The 18,198-nt window shown below is 48.6% G+C and overlaps 9 protein-coding genes across 9 annotated transcripts; 5 read left to right on the plus strand and 4 right to left on the minus strand.

Moving 5' to 3' along the window:
• On the minus strand, positions 1–988 carry cyp5 (uncharacterized protein; the record flags this gene model as incomplete). Its single annotated transcript, XM_057285890.1, has 2 exons — positions 1–795; positions 878–988. The coding sequence occupies 2 exons, from the start codon at positions 986–988 to the stop codon at positions 181–183; spliced, it is 726 nt and encodes a 241-aa protein (XP_057129215.1). The 3' UTR covers positions 1–180.
• Positions 989–1,216: 228 nt separating this feature from the next.
• N7471_013172 (uncharacterized protein) lies at positions 1,217–2,656 on the plus strand (the record flags this gene model as incomplete). The annotated part of the gene is made up of 2 exons (XM_057285891.1): positions 1,217–1,401; positions 1,483–2,656. 2 exons carry the CDS (start codon positions 1,217–1,219, stop codon positions 2,654–2,656), a joined length of 1,359 nt encoding a protein of 452 aa, XP_057129216.1.
• Positions 2,657–2,724: 68 nt separating this feature from the next.
• N7471_013173 (queuosine 5'-phosphate N-glycosylase/hydrolase) lies at positions 2,725–4,553 on the minus strand. Its single transcript, XM_057285892.1, has 4 exons — positions 3,867–4,553; positions 3,658–3,812; positions 3,376–3,607; positions 2,725–3,321 (listed from the first exon to the last, which is right to left on the minus strand). The coding sequence occupies exons 1-4, from the start codon at positions 4,333–4,335 to the stop codon at positions 2,903–2,905; spliced, it is 1,275 nt and encodes a 424-aa protein (XP_057129217.1). The 5' UTR covers positions 4,336–4,553; the 3' UTR covers positions 2,725–2,902.
• Positions 4,554–5,270: 717 nt separating this feature from the next.
• On the plus strand, positions 5,271–7,807 carry N7471_013174 (E1 ubiquitin-activating protein ubaB; the record flags this gene model as incomplete). The annotated part of the gene is made up of 10 exons (XM_057285893.1): positions 5,271–5,330; positions 5,419–5,589; positions 5,732–5,968; positions 6,033–6,157; positions 6,208–6,272; positions 6,323–6,602; positions 6,656–6,834; positions 6,896–7,008; positions 7,068–7,405; positions 7,459–7,807. The coding sequence occupies 10 exons, from the start codon at positions 5,271–5,273 to the stop codon at positions 7,805–7,807; spliced, it is 1,917 nt and encodes a 638-aa protein (XP_057129218.1).
• A 725-nt stretch (positions 7,808–8,532) lies between these two features.
• On the plus strand, positions 8,533–9,374 carry N7471_013175 (Pectin lyase fold/virulence factor; the record flags this gene model as incomplete). Its single annotated transcript, XM_057285894.1, has 3 exons — positions 8,533–8,686; positions 8,751–9,087; positions 9,191–9,374. The coding sequence occupies 3 exons, from the start codon at positions 8,533–8,535 to the stop codon at positions 9,372–9,374; spliced, it is 675 nt and encodes a 224-aa protein (XP_057129219.1).
• A 63-nt stretch (positions 9,375–9,437) lies between these two features.
• On the minus strand, positions 9,438–10,773 carry N7471_013176 (SDR family NAD(P)-dependent oxidoreductase). The gene is made up of 3 exons (XM_057285895.1): positions 10,212–10,773; positions 9,766–10,159; positions 9,438–9,709 (listed from the first exon to the last, which is right to left on the minus strand). Exons 1-3 carry the CDS (start codon positions 10,719–10,721, stop codon positions 9,552–9,554), a joined length of 1,062 nt encoding a protein of 353 aa, XP_057129220.1. The 5' UTR covers positions 10,722–10,773; the 3' UTR covers positions 9,438–9,551.
• Positions 10,774–10,881: 108 nt separating this feature from the next.
• Positions 10,882–11,305, plus strand: N7471_013177 (elongin C; the record flags this gene model as incomplete). The annotated part of the gene is made up of 3 exons (XM_057285896.1): positions 10,882–10,999; positions 11,051–11,099; positions 11,167–11,305. The coding sequence occupies 3 exons, from the start codon at positions 10,882–10,884 to the stop codon at positions 11,303–11,305; spliced, it is 306 nt and encodes a 101-aa protein (XP_057129221.1).
• An 853-nt stretch (positions 11,306–12,158) lies between these two features.
• On the plus strand, positions 12,159–15,083 carry N7471_013178 (putative ubiquitin-protein ligase (Asi3); the record flags this gene model as incomplete). The annotated part of the gene is made up of 2 exons (XM_057285897.1): positions 12,159–12,584; positions 12,633–15,083. The coding sequence occupies 2 exons, from the start codon at positions 12,159–12,161 to the stop codon at positions 15,081–15,083; spliced, it is 2,877 nt and encodes a 958-aa protein (XP_057129222.1).
• Positions 15,084–15,397: 314 nt separating this feature from the next.
• Positions 15,398–16,743, minus strand: N7471_013179 (uncharacterized protein; the record flags this gene model as incomplete). The annotated part of the gene is made up of 3 exons (XM_057285898.1): positions 15,398–16,267; positions 16,329–16,496; positions 16,624–16,743. The coding sequence occupies 3 exons, from the start codon at positions 16,741–16,743 to the stop codon at positions 15,398–15,400; spliced, it is 1,158 nt and encodes a 385-aa protein (XP_057129223.1).
• Positions 16,744–18,198: the final 1,455 nt, after the last annotated feature.

Here is an 18,198-nt window from a genome sequence, read left to right on the forward strand (position 1 = left end):
GACATCGGTAATCAGCCAGAGTCGGATGACTGACGAGCGAATGATTTTGGGCTTCACGTGATAGGATTGCAGGAGTGTCTCCAGCTCTAGCTAGCAGGCTGTGTTCATCCTGAGCGTGGCTCTCGGGGCGCAATCTGGGGTATCATCCACCTTTCATGAGAGAATCCAAGCGTCAAAGGTTCACTTCGCAAATGGATTCGCGTGGATAGTAACATTATTGATCTTGAATGCTTCAAAGTCATCGCCCTCCTTGGGCTGAGAAACTTTCCCCTTCTTGTCGACCTTAACATTCGCCTTCTCGAGATTGGCAAGAACATCGCCGCCTTCATCCTGAGCAGTCAAATTCAACACCTTCCCAAACACAGTACTGGCGCCATCAAGATGTGGCGCTGGCACGAACGTAATGAAGAATTGACTGCCGTTGATCGTTGCGCCCGTTGCGCCCTGAGAGCCAGGCGCCGTCCTGTCCTTTACCGGACGAGATGCCATTGACAAAATGCCCCGCGCGTTGTGTCTTAGCGAGGGAAGGTGTATTTCTTGGTTCATTGCTGCCGGGTGGTTGATCGATGTGCCGCCTTTCGGGATCTCAAAATCAAGCATTGGTTTCGTACTTGTTTGATGCGCGGCGGGGCCGAGAGAGATGTCTCCGCCCTGGATCATGAATCCCGGAATGAGGCGGTGGAATGGGGTGTCGTTGTATGCGCCGCATGCGCAGAGGGCGAGGAAGTTCTCCGCGGTTTGGGGTACTGCTTCGCAGAAAAGCTCGACCTTAAGGTCGCCTTGTGTGGTATGTAACTGTTGAAGCTGTAATTAGCATCATTTTATAGAAAGTAGAGCTGGAGAAAGATTGTAAAGCTTTATTTATTTGTGGACTTACTGTGACAGACATATTGAGGGTATTCTCTAGGTAATACTGAAGTGCAAGAGGACCAGATGCGGCAATGAGGTTCCCCGTGCTGAGCCCGGGGCCGATAAAGTGCTTAGTCATGATTTCCTTATCAATGCGCCGGACAATTGCAGATGTTTGGTTGTCAGTCCAATCCCTTCAGTTCAGACACACTTCGCTCAATTTGCAATTTCAAGACGCTGAAAGGTTCCCGGGAACTACCTTTTGCTTTTTACCTTCTCAACAATTCCCGCCCTGCCTGGGCACAGCCATATCCTACCTGGTCCCTTCCTCAAGCAAAGCCAACTTGATCCACAACATTCAAGAACAATGAACAATCGGCCGGTGGAACAGGCGTTGAGCACATTGGTGCCGACTCATGCTAATGACCTCCCGCACGAGCTACTCAGCTATGCAATGTCACTAGTGGCACAGTCCCGGAGCTTCTCGAGCAGTCTAAAGCCAGAAGAGGAAATCGCTCGACCACATGCCTGCGCGGAAATCGCTTGTAGAAGGTATGCCACAGGTCCCGAATGAGGTCTTTCTATGGCTGGCGTGCTTCTAAGATGCTAATTGCTCGTGTCTGACTGCTATAGGTTGACCCGAACTCTTAAACTTCCTCCGCTGCTCGGACATCCGCCATGTCCTCCACGCGTATACAAAAAGCTTTATTCGTACCTTGACCGATCTCTCACATCAAGCTCCACTGGTCTCAAACGCTCAGCAAGCGGATCGGTTCCCGGAACACCCTCACGTGCCGGCTCAGCGCAGACCACACCGACGAAGGGCGCGGCAACCAGGAACACCCCTTCCAAGACAGTAGCACCAACACCCCGAGGACTACAAAATACACCTTCGAAGTCTACACCCTTGAAACGAAGTATGAGCACGGCAAACATGCTCGAGAGTCCCTCGAAAACGGCAAGAAAGGCTACAGTCCCCCGAACGAAGGATGTTCATGGGTCAACCATCATTCCAGATGCCCCGGCTTGGGTAATGACAGCCATCCGGACTGTATGCAAGATTCTCTCGACGCCTGCCCCGCGCACAAATACCTGGTCTAGGCCTCCAATCTCGAGGACCCTGCCTCCGCATATCTTTTCTGGCGTGTCGTCCGTCCTCTATCTCACGTCGAGCATGTCCAACGACGAACCAGGATGGGACCGGGAGAGTTTGGATTTCCTAGAGCCTATTGTGTCTATCAGTGGCTCTGATAAGGATGACGATTTCAAAGAACTGGTCTACGCCATGGCTGTGGCTGTATATTTCCTTGTGCTCGCCCGTCGGCGTAACCCCGGGCCAGATGCAGATGCGGATATCGAAGCGCAGAAGATGGACAAGAAGACTTTTATTGAAATGCGCCAGACAGCATTGAACAGCCTTGGGCTGAAGGCTAATGACCGGAGACATCGTGATGATGTTGACCAATGGATCACTCTTATAATGGAGCAAGGGTGGGCCAACGGCCAGGAATGGTTCGAGAATATCCCCTACGCTGGACAGCTCTATGGTGAAGATGAGGAAGGCAGGTCCTACCAAGACCTGGACGAAGAGGATGCGACACTCAGGGGCGTTAGGCCGCCTAAACGTTCGGCGGCTGGGAGTGGGACTCGTGCCTCGCAGTCAGATCATGCTCCGCGGGGCGGTCTTTTGCCTGGCCTGGGGACAATGATGCAGGATCGAATTGACTGGTTGAGTGATGATCGTCAAGAAGATTATGTGAATTGGAAAGCGGATATCATGGCTCGCATTGACGGTGCAGCTGCTTAATCGCCGTAATGCGATGAGAGATTATCCAAAAGGGGACGCAGCCGGCTAGTTTAATTGATACCCTAAGATATGAATCAACATGTCATTTCTATATTCATCTTCGATAAGCAAAGAAATCGGCTTTGCCATGTCTATGTTTTATTTGTATGCTCCTTTTGCTCCAGAGCAACCCAATGTCCCAAGTCACCATTGTGGTAACCCAACTCCGTGCGCCATCAATGACGCCAAAACCAATAACCACTCATCTCAGTACCAAATGCTCCTCGTCCGGTGATGAGGAATAGTCTCATTGTTCTCTGCCTCCAAGTTCTTCATCGTGTCGTACAAGAAAAAGTCGATGAGAATCGCATTGATGCCATATGTCTTTCGCGGTTTCTCAACAATCTTCAATTTCTCATCCAACTCATCCGAGTTTTCAGTTTTATGGTTCTCATTGCCGTCCAAAATAGCCTTAGGAGGGGGCTTTTGGCGGTTCATTTTGACCTCGGGGTGTTGTTTTTCGATCTCTCGTTTGATCAATTCAACACACCAGATGCTCGTTCCACGAAGCTCGATCTCCCAGTTTGAACCTGGCTCGATGGGCTTCAGGTCGCGGATATGGTTTTCCAATTTGGGTGCGTAGCGAAGACAGTTTAGCTGGTGTAGCATCTGCGGAATGCGGTAGTCTAGGTTATACGGTTAGCAGGATTTGAGAGCAGTGAGGCGTGCAAAAACCGTACCTGCAAACATGGTGATCTTGTCGATGTCGTGGAATTCACCAAAATCTTCGCCATTAAAACAGGCCCAGAGGTCGGCGACTAGGATCTGAGCACGCTTATAGAGTCGCACTCTCTTCCCGTGGAAGATTGTCTCATCGCGGAAGCAGGAAAAGCTCTCTGTCAATATATTGACCAGTCCTGCGGCGGAGAGGTTGGCACTGTCGATGCAGTTGACGAAGCTGCCGCCGAATTCCTATATCCGGTTAGTATAACTCATATAGCCAAGGTGGTAGGAGATAGTACCTCGCAAAGGACCTCGCCTGCTTCACGTAGACACTGCACTCGTTCTTTGAACATAGGAATCTCTCCATCTGTTGCAGATCGGAATACATGTCTGAGTAGCTCTTCCGTGCACCTCTCTTCATCCACCCAGAAGTCGGGGGTTGTGATTGGAATATCTGAGGTTGGGGTAAGCACTTCTTCCAGAAGTAGAGTTCAATCAGAGAACTGACCTTCATCAAGAGCTCTTTGTAGTGCAGCAACCAGACTCCAATAACCAGTCCACAGCTTGCCACGATACTCAATACAGAAACGCTTAGGCTCTTCCTCCTCCCCAGACCAGAAACTAAAGTTCAACAAGTCCATTGTAAAGATGAAATCGACTGTGCTTTCATCTTTAGCCTGTGGGTGTAGTTTGTGCTCCGACCAGGTGTGCGTGGAATACTCTTTCTTCTGCATCATACGCCATATAGTATCGGCAGCCGCTTTGGTATGAACAAGGCTGACCGCAATATCAATGGCATTGTCAAAAACATACTGAGCCCCCTCAAGCACTTTGGTCTCTGGTGGGGCATCCTTTGGTCTTTCGCCCAGTCCGAAATGCTGGCGAAGAAGCTCTACCAACTCAGGGTCGGCTTCATCGTCGGAATTGGCCTCGACCTGATCATTTCTCTGGGCCGGAATTGGGTCCAATGATGGCATGGTATTTTTTCTAGTTGTTTGGTCTTGATTGAAAACAAATGGGAAGATATGGAGTCAGGGGTATCTCCTTTGATATCGCCTGAGAGGTCTCTTGCGGTGAGAAGCTAGACTCGGCAGATATTCCACCCCACCTGGATATTCGAATGTTTTGAGGCTGGAACAAGTGAACGAGTGATATAAAAATACTTGAACACGACGAACCCTTTGAGCGACCCGTGTTTTTTTTTCTCGCCACACCGAGATTTTGACCCGATGGTCTCTGGATAGAGTCACCGGTTATGTAAGCAGACCCAATATGCCCCCAATATAGCTGGAAAGCTCTCAGATATGCGCTGTGGTGGTATAGGTCAGTGATATTGACTTGTATCTAGGAGTATTCGATATGAGCGTAGGAGAGGTCTGTACACACGTTATGGTTTATAGTAACACGGGGGCTCTGCAGGTCTGGGCTCTGGGCTACTTGGTACCTGATCAGAAGCATATATGGATAGCATCGTCATGACCATTGAAACGGGCAATTTTATTTTTAGGATCAAACTCAAGCTCATTCGTCTTCTAGAAGAAAGCGATCAGACTTATGCGCCCTGTACATTGCCGAAATGCAAAGATGATCACTATAGAAAAGAGCAGAAAACAATGCCAATGATAGTCTACATCTATAATTTATTCTTTTATTCACAGAAAACAAATAAAAAAACGGTGTAGAGCGAAAGTAAGTGGAAACCCACGTGTGAGGCTCCAAGCAAGTGCCGTCATCGTCAACGGTCCCTGTTTCCGGCTCAGCACTTCTTTCACTTGCTCCCTTCTTTGACCTTTTCCCCCCTTCGCAATTTATCTCCAGAACAGACGCACCACTACAACACTACACCACTAAAGCATTACATCACTACACCACTACAACACTACCTGGTCGCGATCATCATCTACTGCCCGCCATGCGGGATAGCTCCCTTAAGCGCTCTCTCGGGGTGGACCTCACCCGCTCCCTCAAAGAGGTAAGTACAGCTCTGCTGGCGTGCAATCCTGGCGTCCAAGTGACGTCGACTTGAAAATATATTCTGACGGTCCTCTCATCACATATAGTCACGCGTTCTTCTCGTCGGCGCAGGCGGCATCGGCTGCGAGCTACTGAAAAACCTCGTCCTCACCGGGTTCGGCGAAATCCACATTATCGACCTCGATACCATTGATTTGAGCAATCTCAATCGTCAGTTCCTTTTTCGGCATGAGCATATCAAGAAATCAAAGGCCTTAGTACGTCCAAACGTCCAACCGACCCACCCCGCGCACTTGCGCCGCTCCCTTCCTCCCCGACTCAAACGCCGCGCATTCGCATTGTGTTAGCGGTTCAGCGATAGTAGATATGGAATGCTGAGATATGGATACTTTCATCTAGGTTGCCAAGGAAGTCGCGCAAAAGTTCCGGTCTGACGCAAAGCTCGAGGCCTACCATGCGAACATTATGGACGCCCAGTTCAACGTCTCGTGGTTCGAGTCCTTCAACGTTGTGTTTAATGCGCTGGACAACATCGCCGCAAGACGTCATGTGAACAAGATGTGCCTTACCGCCAATGTACCCTTGATCGAAAGTGGAACTACTGGCTTCAATGGCCAGGTTCAAGTTATTCAGAAGGTATGCAGCAAAACTGATATCTGGTTCTGCGGATTGGGCGTATATTGACTGCGCATTATCCTAGTCGGAAACCGAGTGCTATGATTGCACCCCGAAACAAACCCCGAAGTCTTTCCCCGTGTGTACGATCCGCAGCAGCCCCAGCCAGCCGATTCATTGCATCGTTTGGGCGAAGAGCTTCCTCTTGCCGTAAGATCCAGCTCCCAATGTTTCCGCTTTGAATGCTCACCTTTGAGTAGGGAACTTTTCGGCGATAGCGAAGACGAGGCGCCGGAGTTAGACAACACAGAAGACGCCGATAACGGTTGGTTCAATTTCATCTATAACTCGGCGTTGAAACTGACATCCGGCTAGCAAATGAAATTGCAGACCTGAGCAAGGAATCACTGGAGCTCAAAGAGTTGCGACAATCGATTGGCACTGAGGAAGCCCACGAGAAGATCTTTGATAAAGTTTTTCGAAGGGACATAATACGATTACAGGACATGAAGGAAATGTGGAAGGAAAGGGAGGCACCGGAGCCCCTTGACTTTGCTCGACTCCAAGAAGAGTCCGCTTCGCTTCCCTCGACAATCTCCACGCAGGATCAGAAAGTGTGGACATTGGGGGAGAATTTCAGTGTTTTCAGGGATAGGTAGGAACTGTCTGTGGCCGACAGCATACGTTCGATAAACTAACATGCTACAGCTTGAACCGGTTGAGCCATCGTCTGAAGCAGCTTCAAGAAAATAACCTCCCAGACCAAGATTCCCCGATCCTGACATTCGATAAAGATGATGTGGACACTTTGGACTTCGTTACCGCCACAGCTAATCTACGAGCTGCTATTTTCCACGTTGAACTCAAATCCAAATTCGATGTCAAGCGTGAGTCTATCAAATAAGGATGCACATTCCAAGGCGATCATCATTGACAAAGCTTCTACAGAGATGGCGGGTAATATCATTCCTGCTATTGCAACAACCAATGCCATGACGGCTGGACTATGTGTTCTTCAGTCATTGAAGGTGTTTCAAAACAACTTGATGCAGACCAAAATGGTAAGGACTGAACAAAACCACTCACCACTACTAAAGCTAACAAGCCATCGCTCTGGAAGGTTTTCCTGGAGAGATCCGGTGCTCGTGCGATCAATTCAGACTCATTGAACCCCCCAAACCCTGATTGCCCTGTCTGTTCCCCTGTGGTGGCTCGGGTCGAAATTGATCCTGAGGTAGCGACCCTTGAACACCTCATCCAAGACGTTCTTCGGATGGAGCTGGGTTATGGTAAAGAGATTTCTATTGGTTTTGGTAGTGAATCGATCTACGACCCCGAATTCACCGACGATCTGACAAAAAGGTTGTTTGACCTCGGCATTAAGAATGAGAGCTTCATCACGGTATACGATGAGAATGAACCAGAGCGAATCAATCTCGAGCTGGTGATAATTGCAAGGTAAGCGCCGTCTTTTCAAGAATTCTGGGCAATATTGACTGATTGATTTGCAGAAATGAGCCATCTTCCAAGGACTCCAAGCCCGCAACCCTGCAGAAGATGGTCGAGATACCTTTGAAGCCTAAGAAGCCTTCTACCGATGATGCCCCGAAGCTCGAACAGCCTGAACAGCCTTCTACCGATGGGGCCCCGAAGCCCGAGCAGCCTGAACAGCCTTCTACCGATGATGCAACTGTGACTGGGAAGCGTAAGCGTGAGGGCTCAAGTGATGTCGAGCCTAGTAGCCACGATGCTAAACGGCTCGCCAGTGCATCAGTTCCTGACTCGAAGGGCATTGAAGCTATCATTCTTGACGATGATGCCAATGATGATGAGGGAGGTGCCATCATGATCGACGATTGAATGCTGAAAACAGATTTTCACGTGGCATCTCAAGGTATTACTAGCAGCCATCACAGGTGTTTACCTTGATATCATTTTCTTCATACTTTCGGTATTCCCTTTTTTTTATTTGCTTACTACCCCTTTCAAACCCTTCTGTATCATATGGCATAAAGGCGAACCTGTTTTCAGTCAAGAGAAGGGGTTCAAAATCCCAGGTTGACGGGCATGCTTTGGATATGGACATGATAATGCATTATGGGATTTTTGTATCTCAACTGCTCAATGGCGTTTTCCAGGTTGATAGACTACTAGAATAAGACCTGAGAATACCATTACGCCCCTATGCAAAGTGTTAGGCTTGTGCTTGGGCTGAATCCTGCGGGAATTGACGAACTACTAGTAGTTGAAGGAGTGAGTTCACGTTCGCGAGACATCCAATTATATCGTGGTTTCTTGCTTCAGACGGGTGCCTCGCTTAAGAACTGGAAGCGATATCCGACAGCACGTCATATGTACATTAATTACCCCATAAATCTTATGAAGAACAGGAACCTTTGCGGATAAACACATAGAGAACCTGATGTCGCCTCGATGGAAGTCTAAAAAACGTATTGAGGTACATTGATGTTACCAATGTAGTAAAAAGCGTAATATGCTTTCATATCTCGTAATCTCATCGTAGGCTATTTAAAAGGAGGACCTACCTATACATGAATATCCACTGAAGCTTGAGTGTATTCGGCATGAAGCTCGCACAGTATCTCGCGCTTCTTCCACTTTGCCTGGCAAGCAGTGGCTATTATTTTGATGGCTCTGCTACCAGCAACGGAGATGGCACTCAATCAAGTCCATATAATACCTTGACTTCGATCCCGAATCTCTCACTTTCTCCCGGCGGTAACATTCTGCTCAAGCGAGGCACCTTACTCCAACGCCACCAATTCATCCACTGGGGCCCCAGGTCTTGCCGCTCCTGGATTGAGAGACCGCAAGGCATATCAGCTCTTGACCGGTTATGCCACCTTGGATTCTGCAACCGCTGTACCAGGTGACGCAGCCGTGGATTTTTTCAATTACCCCACAAGTGCGCACCTGAATCGGGGATTCTACTCTGGTACGGGAACAAAGACTCCGACAGGCATCAGTCGCTTCGATGACTCGAGTATATCCGGCTGGATCGTCACGGGAACCGCCTCCATTGTGGCAGACCCATCCGGGGGGCTAGGTAAATCGCTTTCGCTCGCTTCTGGTGTTTCAATTACCAAACTATTTCTCTCGCTGTTCCGTTTCGCCTTAATGTGAGAATTTGGACCCCGGCTGGTACGGGCACATTGCCATCGGTTAAAATCCAGGGGTTTCTAAATCTACTACTGTAAAGTTTGTTGCTGCTACACCCTACAGACAAAGGGAATGGCAAATTCTGGAAATTGCTTTCTCGGATAGTGCTTCGAGCGCTACTGTAGACGGGGAATCCGTTGGTTTGGTCTCTGTGACGCAAATTGCTACAGTTAATACTGCATTCGTTAAGATCAATGGTGGTGCGGCTGGTTTGATTGTGGATGATATATTTGTTACGGCTGTCTGACTGGTGTTGTGACATATAGTATATTGCATGATAGGCTTCTAATCTAGGAAATAGCTAACAACATTGAATGTTATTCTTGTGGTATTGATGAACAAATTCATGTCCTGATATTGTAGCGTATGGGTTCTTTACAAATACACTTGTTTCATTGGTATTACACGTCTCACTTAGATCAAATCAGACAGCACTCAATCCACCATCGAGATTGAGCACACAATTGTTGGCATATTCATTTTGCGCTAAGAACACAGCTGCATCCGCAATCTCGCGTGGATCTCCAAATCGATGAAGAGGAATGAGATCCTTCAGCCTGCTTGTTTCCCCGGGTGTAAAGTCTAGCATCGAGATCAGCCAATGCACGAACAAATATAGAATGCCCAAATCAACATACCTGCAACCATGGGTGTTTCAATATACCCCGGCACAATAGCATTCGACCGAATGACAATATCTTTCATCGAAGCCGATGCCTCGACAGCCAATGACCGTGTCAGACCGAGAAGGCCAGCCTTGGAAGCAGCGTATGGAACCGCGCCAGTTCCGCCCTTGAGCGCGAGTAAAGAGGAGACATTAATAATGCACTTCGAGGGCGATTTGGTCCCCACAGCTGGATCACTCCGATTTCGTATCCGGCTCCGGATAGAGGCACGCATTAATGCGCGCGACGTGAGTATTGCGCCTTCGAGATTAGTACGTAGGATTGTGGAGATATCTTCGAGCTCGGATCTTGGCAGAATGTTTGATATCGAAATTCCTGCTGCGTTGACTAGGATGTCTACATTTGCCTGGATTATGGTTAGCAGGTGAGCATTCGCTGAGATACATGGGATAGCTTACCATTTCCTTTTCGAGTTCCCGCATCCATGACCCAGCGTCTGAGACGTCCCCGACAAGTAGACTTATCTTTGCTTGTGTGCTTTGCTGGTTGTCTTCTTCGGGGGCACGGGTTGCGATTTCATCGTTGCTTTCACCAAGGTCTGATAGTGTACCCGTAAGAGACTCAAGTTTTGCGGCTGCTTCCTCTAGGCGTGTTTGAGATCGGCCGACGAGGACTACGGTCGATGCGCCTTCTTGTAGAAATCGTTCGGCAATGGCGAAGCCGATGCCGGATGTCCCACCGGTGATCATGCATTTCCGGCCGGCAAGTCGGTTTCCAGGCTGAAATGAAATGTTTTGGTTGGTTTCATCTCGCTGAGATGAGTATGATCGCTTTGTATATCCCACAGGATGACTTGATACTTGGCTGTTGGCGTAGCCTACATGGCGTAAATTGATCGACCTTGATGAGGCTCGATGAAATGGGATCGGTACTCGCAAGCGAGCCGAAGGAATTCTCAAACTGCTCATATTGTTTTACCTTGTCCTCAACTCCAAGCAAAACGCGATATCGGGAGGATCAGGTGCGTCACTGGCCAGCTTCAGCACGGACCAACACGCCAACCTCAGAAGGCTCTTTCGCTCCACAGCGGTCACTTTCCTACAACTACGCGACTACGCGTGCTTCATCATGGCGCCATCCACGGATTCCGAGTTTGTGACTATAGTCTCAAGTGACGGATTTGAATTCATTATCCCTCGCAGCGCAGCTTATGTCTCAGAGACCTTCCGAGTCGCGCTTTCTTCGAGTACGTGGACTCGAGATCCATTGCTGCATGGGTTATACTAACCACCCACAGCCAATTTCCCCGAGGGTGTCAGTGGCGAATATGTGTTGGGGGACTACTCGTACGTCTCGCGCTGATATTTCTCACTCTTTTTTGGTGGACATTGCTAACAAGTTGTTTCTCTACAGTGGCGTCATTGTCGAAAAGATCTGCGAATACCTTTGTTATAATGAAAAGCACAAGGACCAGGTCAATGTGCCAGACATGGATATTCCACCTGAGTTGTGTCTGGAGCTCCTGATGGCTGCTGATTTCTTGAATACTTGATTTCCACGTGGTGCCTTGGGCCTTTGGTTTCTTATCCCTTCCCTTGCTGCGAGACCTTCGGCATCGATCCTTGTTTCGGCTCGCATCACTTTTGAAATGATTCACGGCGCAATGACACAACACTCGACTTTTACGACAATACCATGGGGAGTTCCAGGCTAGCTCACATACATAGGCTTGGTCATGGCGTTATGTCATGGCATGTATTCTATGGGATCTATGGGATAGAATACATATAGCAATGTGCAAATATTTTCCTTCTTTGTTGTAGCAGCATCCTGGATTTCTGCAGAAGACCTCTTACCCCATCTGAGCATTTGCAAACGGTTGATACATCTATGGCCGAATTTGTCTAAAGATGATGGTAGATCAAGAAAACTCCAATGATAACACGCTTGTCTAGCTGACACTGGCAAAGGGTTTGGATCATAGGAGACAAATTGAACAAAAAATCATATCAATATTGTAGAGTTCTATATGGAGTACTCCGTTGTTAAGATGGCCAAAGTGTATGTATCAATATCAACTTGAAGCCCTGGTAGAGGCTGGAAATTCCGGTGAGTCAGCAAATAACAAATACCGAGGGCTGGGGCCGGCTCCACCGGGGCGAACTTCCAAGGAAGTGCCCGCCATCGTGAAGATCATTCTTTCATACATTTTGATTTGCGTGATGCAGTTCACAGGAGCGTTGCTCACTGTGGTACCCAGTCTAGTCAGAACATTTTTCGACTATTGAACAGTTTATTTGCCTGTGTCCACAGTCAGATGCACTGGCGGACTTCTGCATTGATTGCATCTCCCCCGGATCACCGATAAGGGTCACCCGCAGAGGCGCATACAACACCGCCTCATCATGTCAGGCATCGTGGCCCCCTCCACAATACCAACCACATCTAGCGCGGCTTTGTTGCAACACTTGAATACAACCATCTCGCCGGAAACTTCTTCTTTGTCCTCTTTACCGCATCAACTCTTGACCTCCCCCCTTCGCGCCTTTCAGCACGCCGAGACCTTTGCCCTCCGAACGGTTCCCCAAACTCTCGCTAGAATAACCGGAATTAAAGCCCTTGCCCAAACCATCTGGAGCGGGGCTGGTTCAGCAGCTGGAGCCAGCGGTACGGCCGCAACACATGCAGCGGATATGGCTGGAAATGAGTTCGCCGATGCAGCCGGCCAGGAGAGTGGCTACTACCTTGCTGAGTTCCTGGGCGCCATGAAGAAACTCGGTGGATTTTTTGGGTATCTGACAAGTCTTTGGTCATTTGCCTGTCTAGTGGAGGTGAGACCCCGCTCTCGACTTGTATACTTCCCATGCTGATAGGTCTAGGCGCTCATCCTCAACCGAATTACTATTTATGCATCCACACGGCGACACCTTCGACTAGGTTGGGAAAGGCGTGCGGCTCTCCGATTAATCCCCATTGTTCTCTTCGCCTCCCAAATACTTAGCCTGCTTCGTGGAATCCGATGTCAGACATCGCCGTCTTTTTCAACAATGCGCTACGGATACCCCGGGAAGCAACTCGTGTTCGACTATTCCAGTCATGGGGGCGCTCTTTACTCGATTAGCTCGACCCTTTTAGGATGGGAGTCTGAGGAACGGTCGTGCAATGCTGTGAAGATGGCGCGCGGAACCAACCCTGGTGTCCCATATGGATCATTTTCCCTCCTGTGGCCGACATTCATGCTCCTTTGTTTGAGTCACTTTATTGAAACACTCTCTTGCGCATTACAAGGCAGGCCCGTGATGACCGAGACGGGGATGTCCATCTTCGAGCACTCAATCGCCTTCGCAGAAGCCGAGTCGATGATCAGTAAATCCATCGGACTAGGCCTGTTTGGTCTTCCTAAACAAAGTCCCCTCAGTGCGCTTTCGGGTGGGTCTGATGAGAGCTCAACTTCGGTCTTTGACCTCCTCACAAGGTCGCAAGTATTGGAACGCATGAATGTCACCCCTGAATTGCTACTTATTGTATTGATCTCGTGCTGCAATAGTGCAACTTCACACATTCTAGAAGTCTTCGGGAAGCAGAGCAAATATCGGCTTTTCAGCACCGCCTTTTGGGGTGGCTGTTTCATGGTAGCCATGTCGTGGGGGTTAGATGGCGGTCCGCCCGTCAGCCTCGAAACCGGCGTGCTCAGGTTCCCGACCGTTTGCATTGTGGGATTCATACCTCATATCTTTTTATTGGGCGGCATCGTGATTTGCCTGTCAATATACACTTTAGCACTAACCATCACCGCTGTTTCGCTGCCTTCCGACGATCAACCTGTCTCACTCTATGATCGTTTCTTGATGGCCCATGAGAATATGCAAGGCTCGAACCAGATAAGAAGCATTCGTATAAACAGACACGAAGACTTTTATACAACGTTGCTTCGAATCGGCTATGTTGCCCTAACCGCGGCAAGTGAGGCTGTGTTCTTGAACGAGGGCCAATCAGTCGTTGCACGGCGGATGACGTGGTTAGAAGAGGATCGCCTTTCTGAGATTGAAGCTTCGAGGCGGAAGTCTTCATCTTATGGGGATTGGCAGAGCGAACCCAGCAGTCGCCCTATCGAAGCTATGGGTTTCTCAAGTTTCGACATGCCAGAACAATCTGCTTGGGAGAGTGGTTACAACCGCGAAAAGAAGGTTGAGAAACCCAAGAACGGTACTCGAACCGTGCAATCTCGAGCCGAGCTTGGGGGAGTTGGCGCAGTGCGAGTATCTATCAGATTGTGGCATGTCCTCTCGTTCTTCCGCGCAATTTCTTTTATAATGCTCCGTTGGGCTGCATATGGGCTCAATAATGTGCTTGATCGACTGGGAATAAGCGCTCGGCCAATGTGGCTCAAGCGCATAGTGGGTCATCGTGGAAAGAAGTCTAATATTGACAAGACGAACCCATCACAGCCATTAGATTTCTGGATCCTCTCGGAAAATGGAGAGCTTGAGCTCCCCGATGACCATGACTTTGACGTCGAGGTCGAGATGAGGAAGCGAGAGCGCGCAAACCGGCCAGACTGGATGGGCTCGGATGAAAGCCGGCTAGACGACAGACTATACAGCTGGTGGAAGATTGGCGGTGCATGGGGAAACCAAGATCAAACCTCTGATTATTCCCCGCCCTCTGATGACTTTGACACCACGAGCGTGGTGTCCATGTCTACCAATGCCTCGGAGTCAGAATGGGAGGATTACCCATCGGAAGATGGTCGTCGAACTCCTACCCAGCTTGAACCGTATGCAGATAGAGCAAGCCCACCACTCCAAGATCCCCTGATCGACATGAGCACACTCGCCCGTCTTCTTGACCCACGCGATCGCGACAGTAGAGAAGAAGCCAGGATCCTAGCCGCCCATCTCAAAACAAACCAGGACAATTCACAGATCATGACGCGCAGTCGCTACCAGAAACAGGTCGAAAAGGAGAGATCCCGGATCATCTTCTCATCCCGCCTCCAGCAGCTCAACGCCATGCACTCAGGATCCGAAGGGCGAAAACCTACCCCCGAAGAGGAAGCTGAACTCCTCGAGAAGCTCATCCTTTCCCGTCGCTCAGAAACCTCGGCCAGTTCCGATGCCCATACGTGGGAATCCGGCGCAACAGGCCTAGGCCCTAATGGTCCACCCTGTGTGGTCTGCCAGACAAGCCCACGAGCTATCATCACATGGCCTTGTCGCTGTCTGTGCATTTGCGAGGACTGTCGCGTGAGCCTTGCCATGAACAACTTCGGCAGCTGCGTGACTTGTCGCCAGGAAGTCGTAGGATTTATGCGTCTATGGGTTCCATAAGTCAACCTATTTGTTTCTATCTCTCGGTTTTTTTAGCTTGGTTTCTTTTTATCTTTGGCTCACATAGGTTCCATATTATTGAACAGTTTGTAACATATCACATTTGCATGATGACTTTTGCTTCGTATGGCGATTTTTCAGACCGTCCCTTCTACATTTGCTAGTTGTACACATCCATGAGATGGATTCTGGGCTTGCTTGCAGAGTGATAAAAATTCAAGATCATCCATTTCATAGGTTCATTTGTGGTTTTTTCTGCGCTATCTAGTATAGGATTGACTTAAATCAGCGCTAGCAGCTGTTCATTTTTTCTTCTAATTAGGGTCTGCAAGTTCTTCTTCTGTTAATTGATACAGTTCCCTTCCCAACTCCCCGCCGACTCGATACTTCTCCCCCACAACAGAGCTTTCGAGTAATTCGCTGTCCATCCATAGACTAATAACACCGAAGAGATCGTCAATGTCGGGATCCATACGACCCTCGCGAACGATATTTCGAAAGCCATCCAAATAAAGCAGCCGCAGACTGCCAGACCGGAAAGCTTCCTCGTCTGCAAGGATTAGGTATGTCCTCGTGGCAAGTTTGTGTAGTCTCATCGCAAGTCTCTCAATAATAGCATCTCGGCCCTCGCGCCACGCCGTAGGGTTTTGTTCTTTCGCTTCGGCAACTTCCCTTTTAAAATCATAACGCACATCATCATAATAATCCGGGCCACGGAATCGCGGTATCCATTTATCATCAACCTCAGGGGAAATTGGGCCAGCAAGGGGGAGAATCTCATATATACGCCGCCACTCCCACCCAAAGTTAAAGTGATCCGCATTATCGAGAACTGCCCACCAGGATTCTGCTTCAAAGGGATCTGAGTCGACCCATCTATTCATCAATTCGTCGTGTTTAGCTTGCTCGCCTTCTTCGGTGCTATAGTATGTGCGTAGTAAAGCGGGGGATGTGTGGTCGTGGAACATATTATCTGCGCGCCATCGAAGGGCGTTGATACGGTAAGGTCGGAGAATCGTGTCGATTTCCTCTGTCGTAGGCGCACGAGGCGGATCGATACCTCCTGGAAGGCTGTCCCAATCTTCTACCCATTCAATCGGGATAAGATTCAGGTCGAGAAACCCACCGACTAGTCTTCTTCGCTGCTGATCCGGAGTTTTGGTCGAGGAGTAATTCCAGTTTGCCTATACGGGGTTAGCAAAATGCTTGCTATTGAGTTGAGGCACAAGAGACACTAAGGCCTACAATAAAGTATTGTTCAACAGCCAGTGTGCCCCAAGGGGGGGCCAGTCGTATCCCCCATGACGAAGAAAGCTGAGAAGCCCGCAGAGAAAAAGAAGAAGAAGAAGAAGTGGTGGTCTCAGCGGGGCAATGCTCGATGGCCCCCAAGTGGAGCAGAGCAAACGGTTCACACTAGCTTATACTAGGCCTGACTACGCATCTGTCAAAGATGGATCATCACATTCTTGAATAAAGGAGAAATAATTTTATCGAAGATTCGGTCCTCAAATTTATGGCTTTTCCGGCAAATAATACTTACGCTAGACCATGAAAGACAAGTATCCACAGCAATTGCATAGTGCCAGCCACTTTCTAGCTGTACCTCTTTCGTAAGCCTCAACGCCGGGTCCATTTTCCCAACTTTGTACCGCAGTGTCATGGATGTTGGAGAAGATGAAATGAAAGCTAGACTCAGACTTCGTTTGGGAGGATTATTGGCATACTCGGCTAGGTAGGGCTGGAATCGGAGATGGACGTAATGATGTTCCCGGCAGCGAGATTACTAGTAGGAACCAGTGTTTTCCTCGTTTGGTGCTGCTTGAGAAAGCCAGCCCAATGTGTTTGTCATTGTCATCTCTCATCTTGGCGATTTGCTTGATCGAGCAAAGTTCAGAGTATACGGAGTAGTATTTGCCGCTTCAATTTTCTTTAGTAGGTCGTCATATACCGCCCTTGAAAGGATTTTCCAGAACTTCTAAGAGGAACAGAATTCGTTAGAGCTCTGCTTTGAAAGAATTAGCTATGTTAGATGCATCAGATCAAACCTTGGAAGTTTACGTGGGGATAAGCTCCCTCTAGGGCTGGCCTGATTCATGGATGGAGGGAAAGTGTGGCTTGCTTACATCAGTCCTGCAGGTCTCCAAGGCCCCAGGGCTCCATCCTGGGTAACTTTGATTTTCTTAAGAGCCGCTCCAATAGCTCTGTTGCGGTTGTCACAATTTGGTCAATCCCGCCTTGAGTGCTCACATATGTCCTCCGTCTTCTCACTATGAATGCACTAGTTGTGGTATTATAAAAGTGTAACGGAACTTGATATAACGACAAGTTTTACTTGGCCTTGGTATGGTTTGATCACAATATATATTGCCCTCCAAGGTTAAGTCAGAGACTGTACATCCTTTTTTTAGGTAAGGTCGAACGTCGAGTTCTCTAAAGACAAAGTCTAGAGAATGCTATTAGATGAATTAATGACCCCAATGGAGAAAGAAACTGTGTTCATTGGTTATAATAGGAGCGGATAGAGAAGGGGTCCTATAGGGCTTGGAAGAGGGACCTATCTGACTACGAAGGGTCTACACATGGGCCTGAGCACCCAACATTATTTTCATGAATAATGGCTCATCTAGAACACGTGTATTTACTAACAGTATAAAGTTATGAGAATGTTTCTGGGCTTACTTGATAAGTACTCTCGAGTCTAACACCGGTAGCTTTCTCTTTAGACGGTTAGACAACTAGACAACCAGCGAATGCAACCATCTCAATCATATGACCATTCTCCCTACGCAGTACTCCATATGCTTCCTAAGACTACGTCGGTGCTCCTATATGGAGTCTTTGTTTCTCTCTGATCGATCTGTGTGTTACAGACCCCTTTGTACATCCACCCCTCTTCACTCTTGATTGTATTACCATAAGACAGCAAAATCTCTCCGTACGCAAACTCTACCGTGGAATATTCCTCGTTTAATCAATAGTAAATTGGAAAGCAAAGACAGTCCTATCTGCTCGATGAGATACACGCGAATAAGATACAGATACAGGTCATCCTTGTTCCCCTAGAGAAACCATGCGCTCCATCTAGTATCCCTCTCCGGCTTGTCCAAATTTCTCA

The sequence above is a fragment of the Penicillium samsonianum genome (genome assembly GCF_028829775.1).
Source record: "Penicillium samsonianum strain IBT 33392 chromosome Unknown utg000009l_segment0_segment0, whole genome shotgun sequence".
In the NCBI taxonomy this organism is placed as follows: domain Eukaryota; kingdom Fungi; phylum Ascomycota; class Eurotiomycetes; order Eurotiales; family Aspergillaceae; genus Penicillium; species Penicillium samsonianum.

Coding starts and splice junctions, on each gene's coding strand:
- N7471_013173 (XM_057285892.1), bottom strand. CDS start 4,335: ATGCCATCATTGGACCCAATTCCGGCCCAGAGAAATGATCAGGTCGAG. Junction 3,813..3,866: donor ACAAAGAGCTCTTGATGAAG/GTCAGTTCTCTG, acceptor CCCCAACCTCAG/ATATTCCAATCACAACCCCC. Junction 3,322..3,375: donor CAAGATCACCATGTTTGCAG/GTACGGTTTTTG, acceptor CGTATAACCTAG/ACTACCGCATTCCGCAGATG.
- N7471_013176 (XM_057285895.1), bottom strand. CDS start 10,721: ATGAGCAGTTTGAGAATTCCTTCGGCTCGCTTGCGAGTACCGATCCCA. Junction 10,160..10,211: donor GGGAACTCGAAAAGGAAATG/GTAAGCTATCCC, acceptor ACCATAATCCAG/GCAAATGTAGACATCCTAGT. Junction 9,710..9,765: donor TGAAACACCCATGGTTGCAG/GTATGTTGATTT, acceptor TCTCGATGCTAG/ACTTTACACCCGGGGAAACA.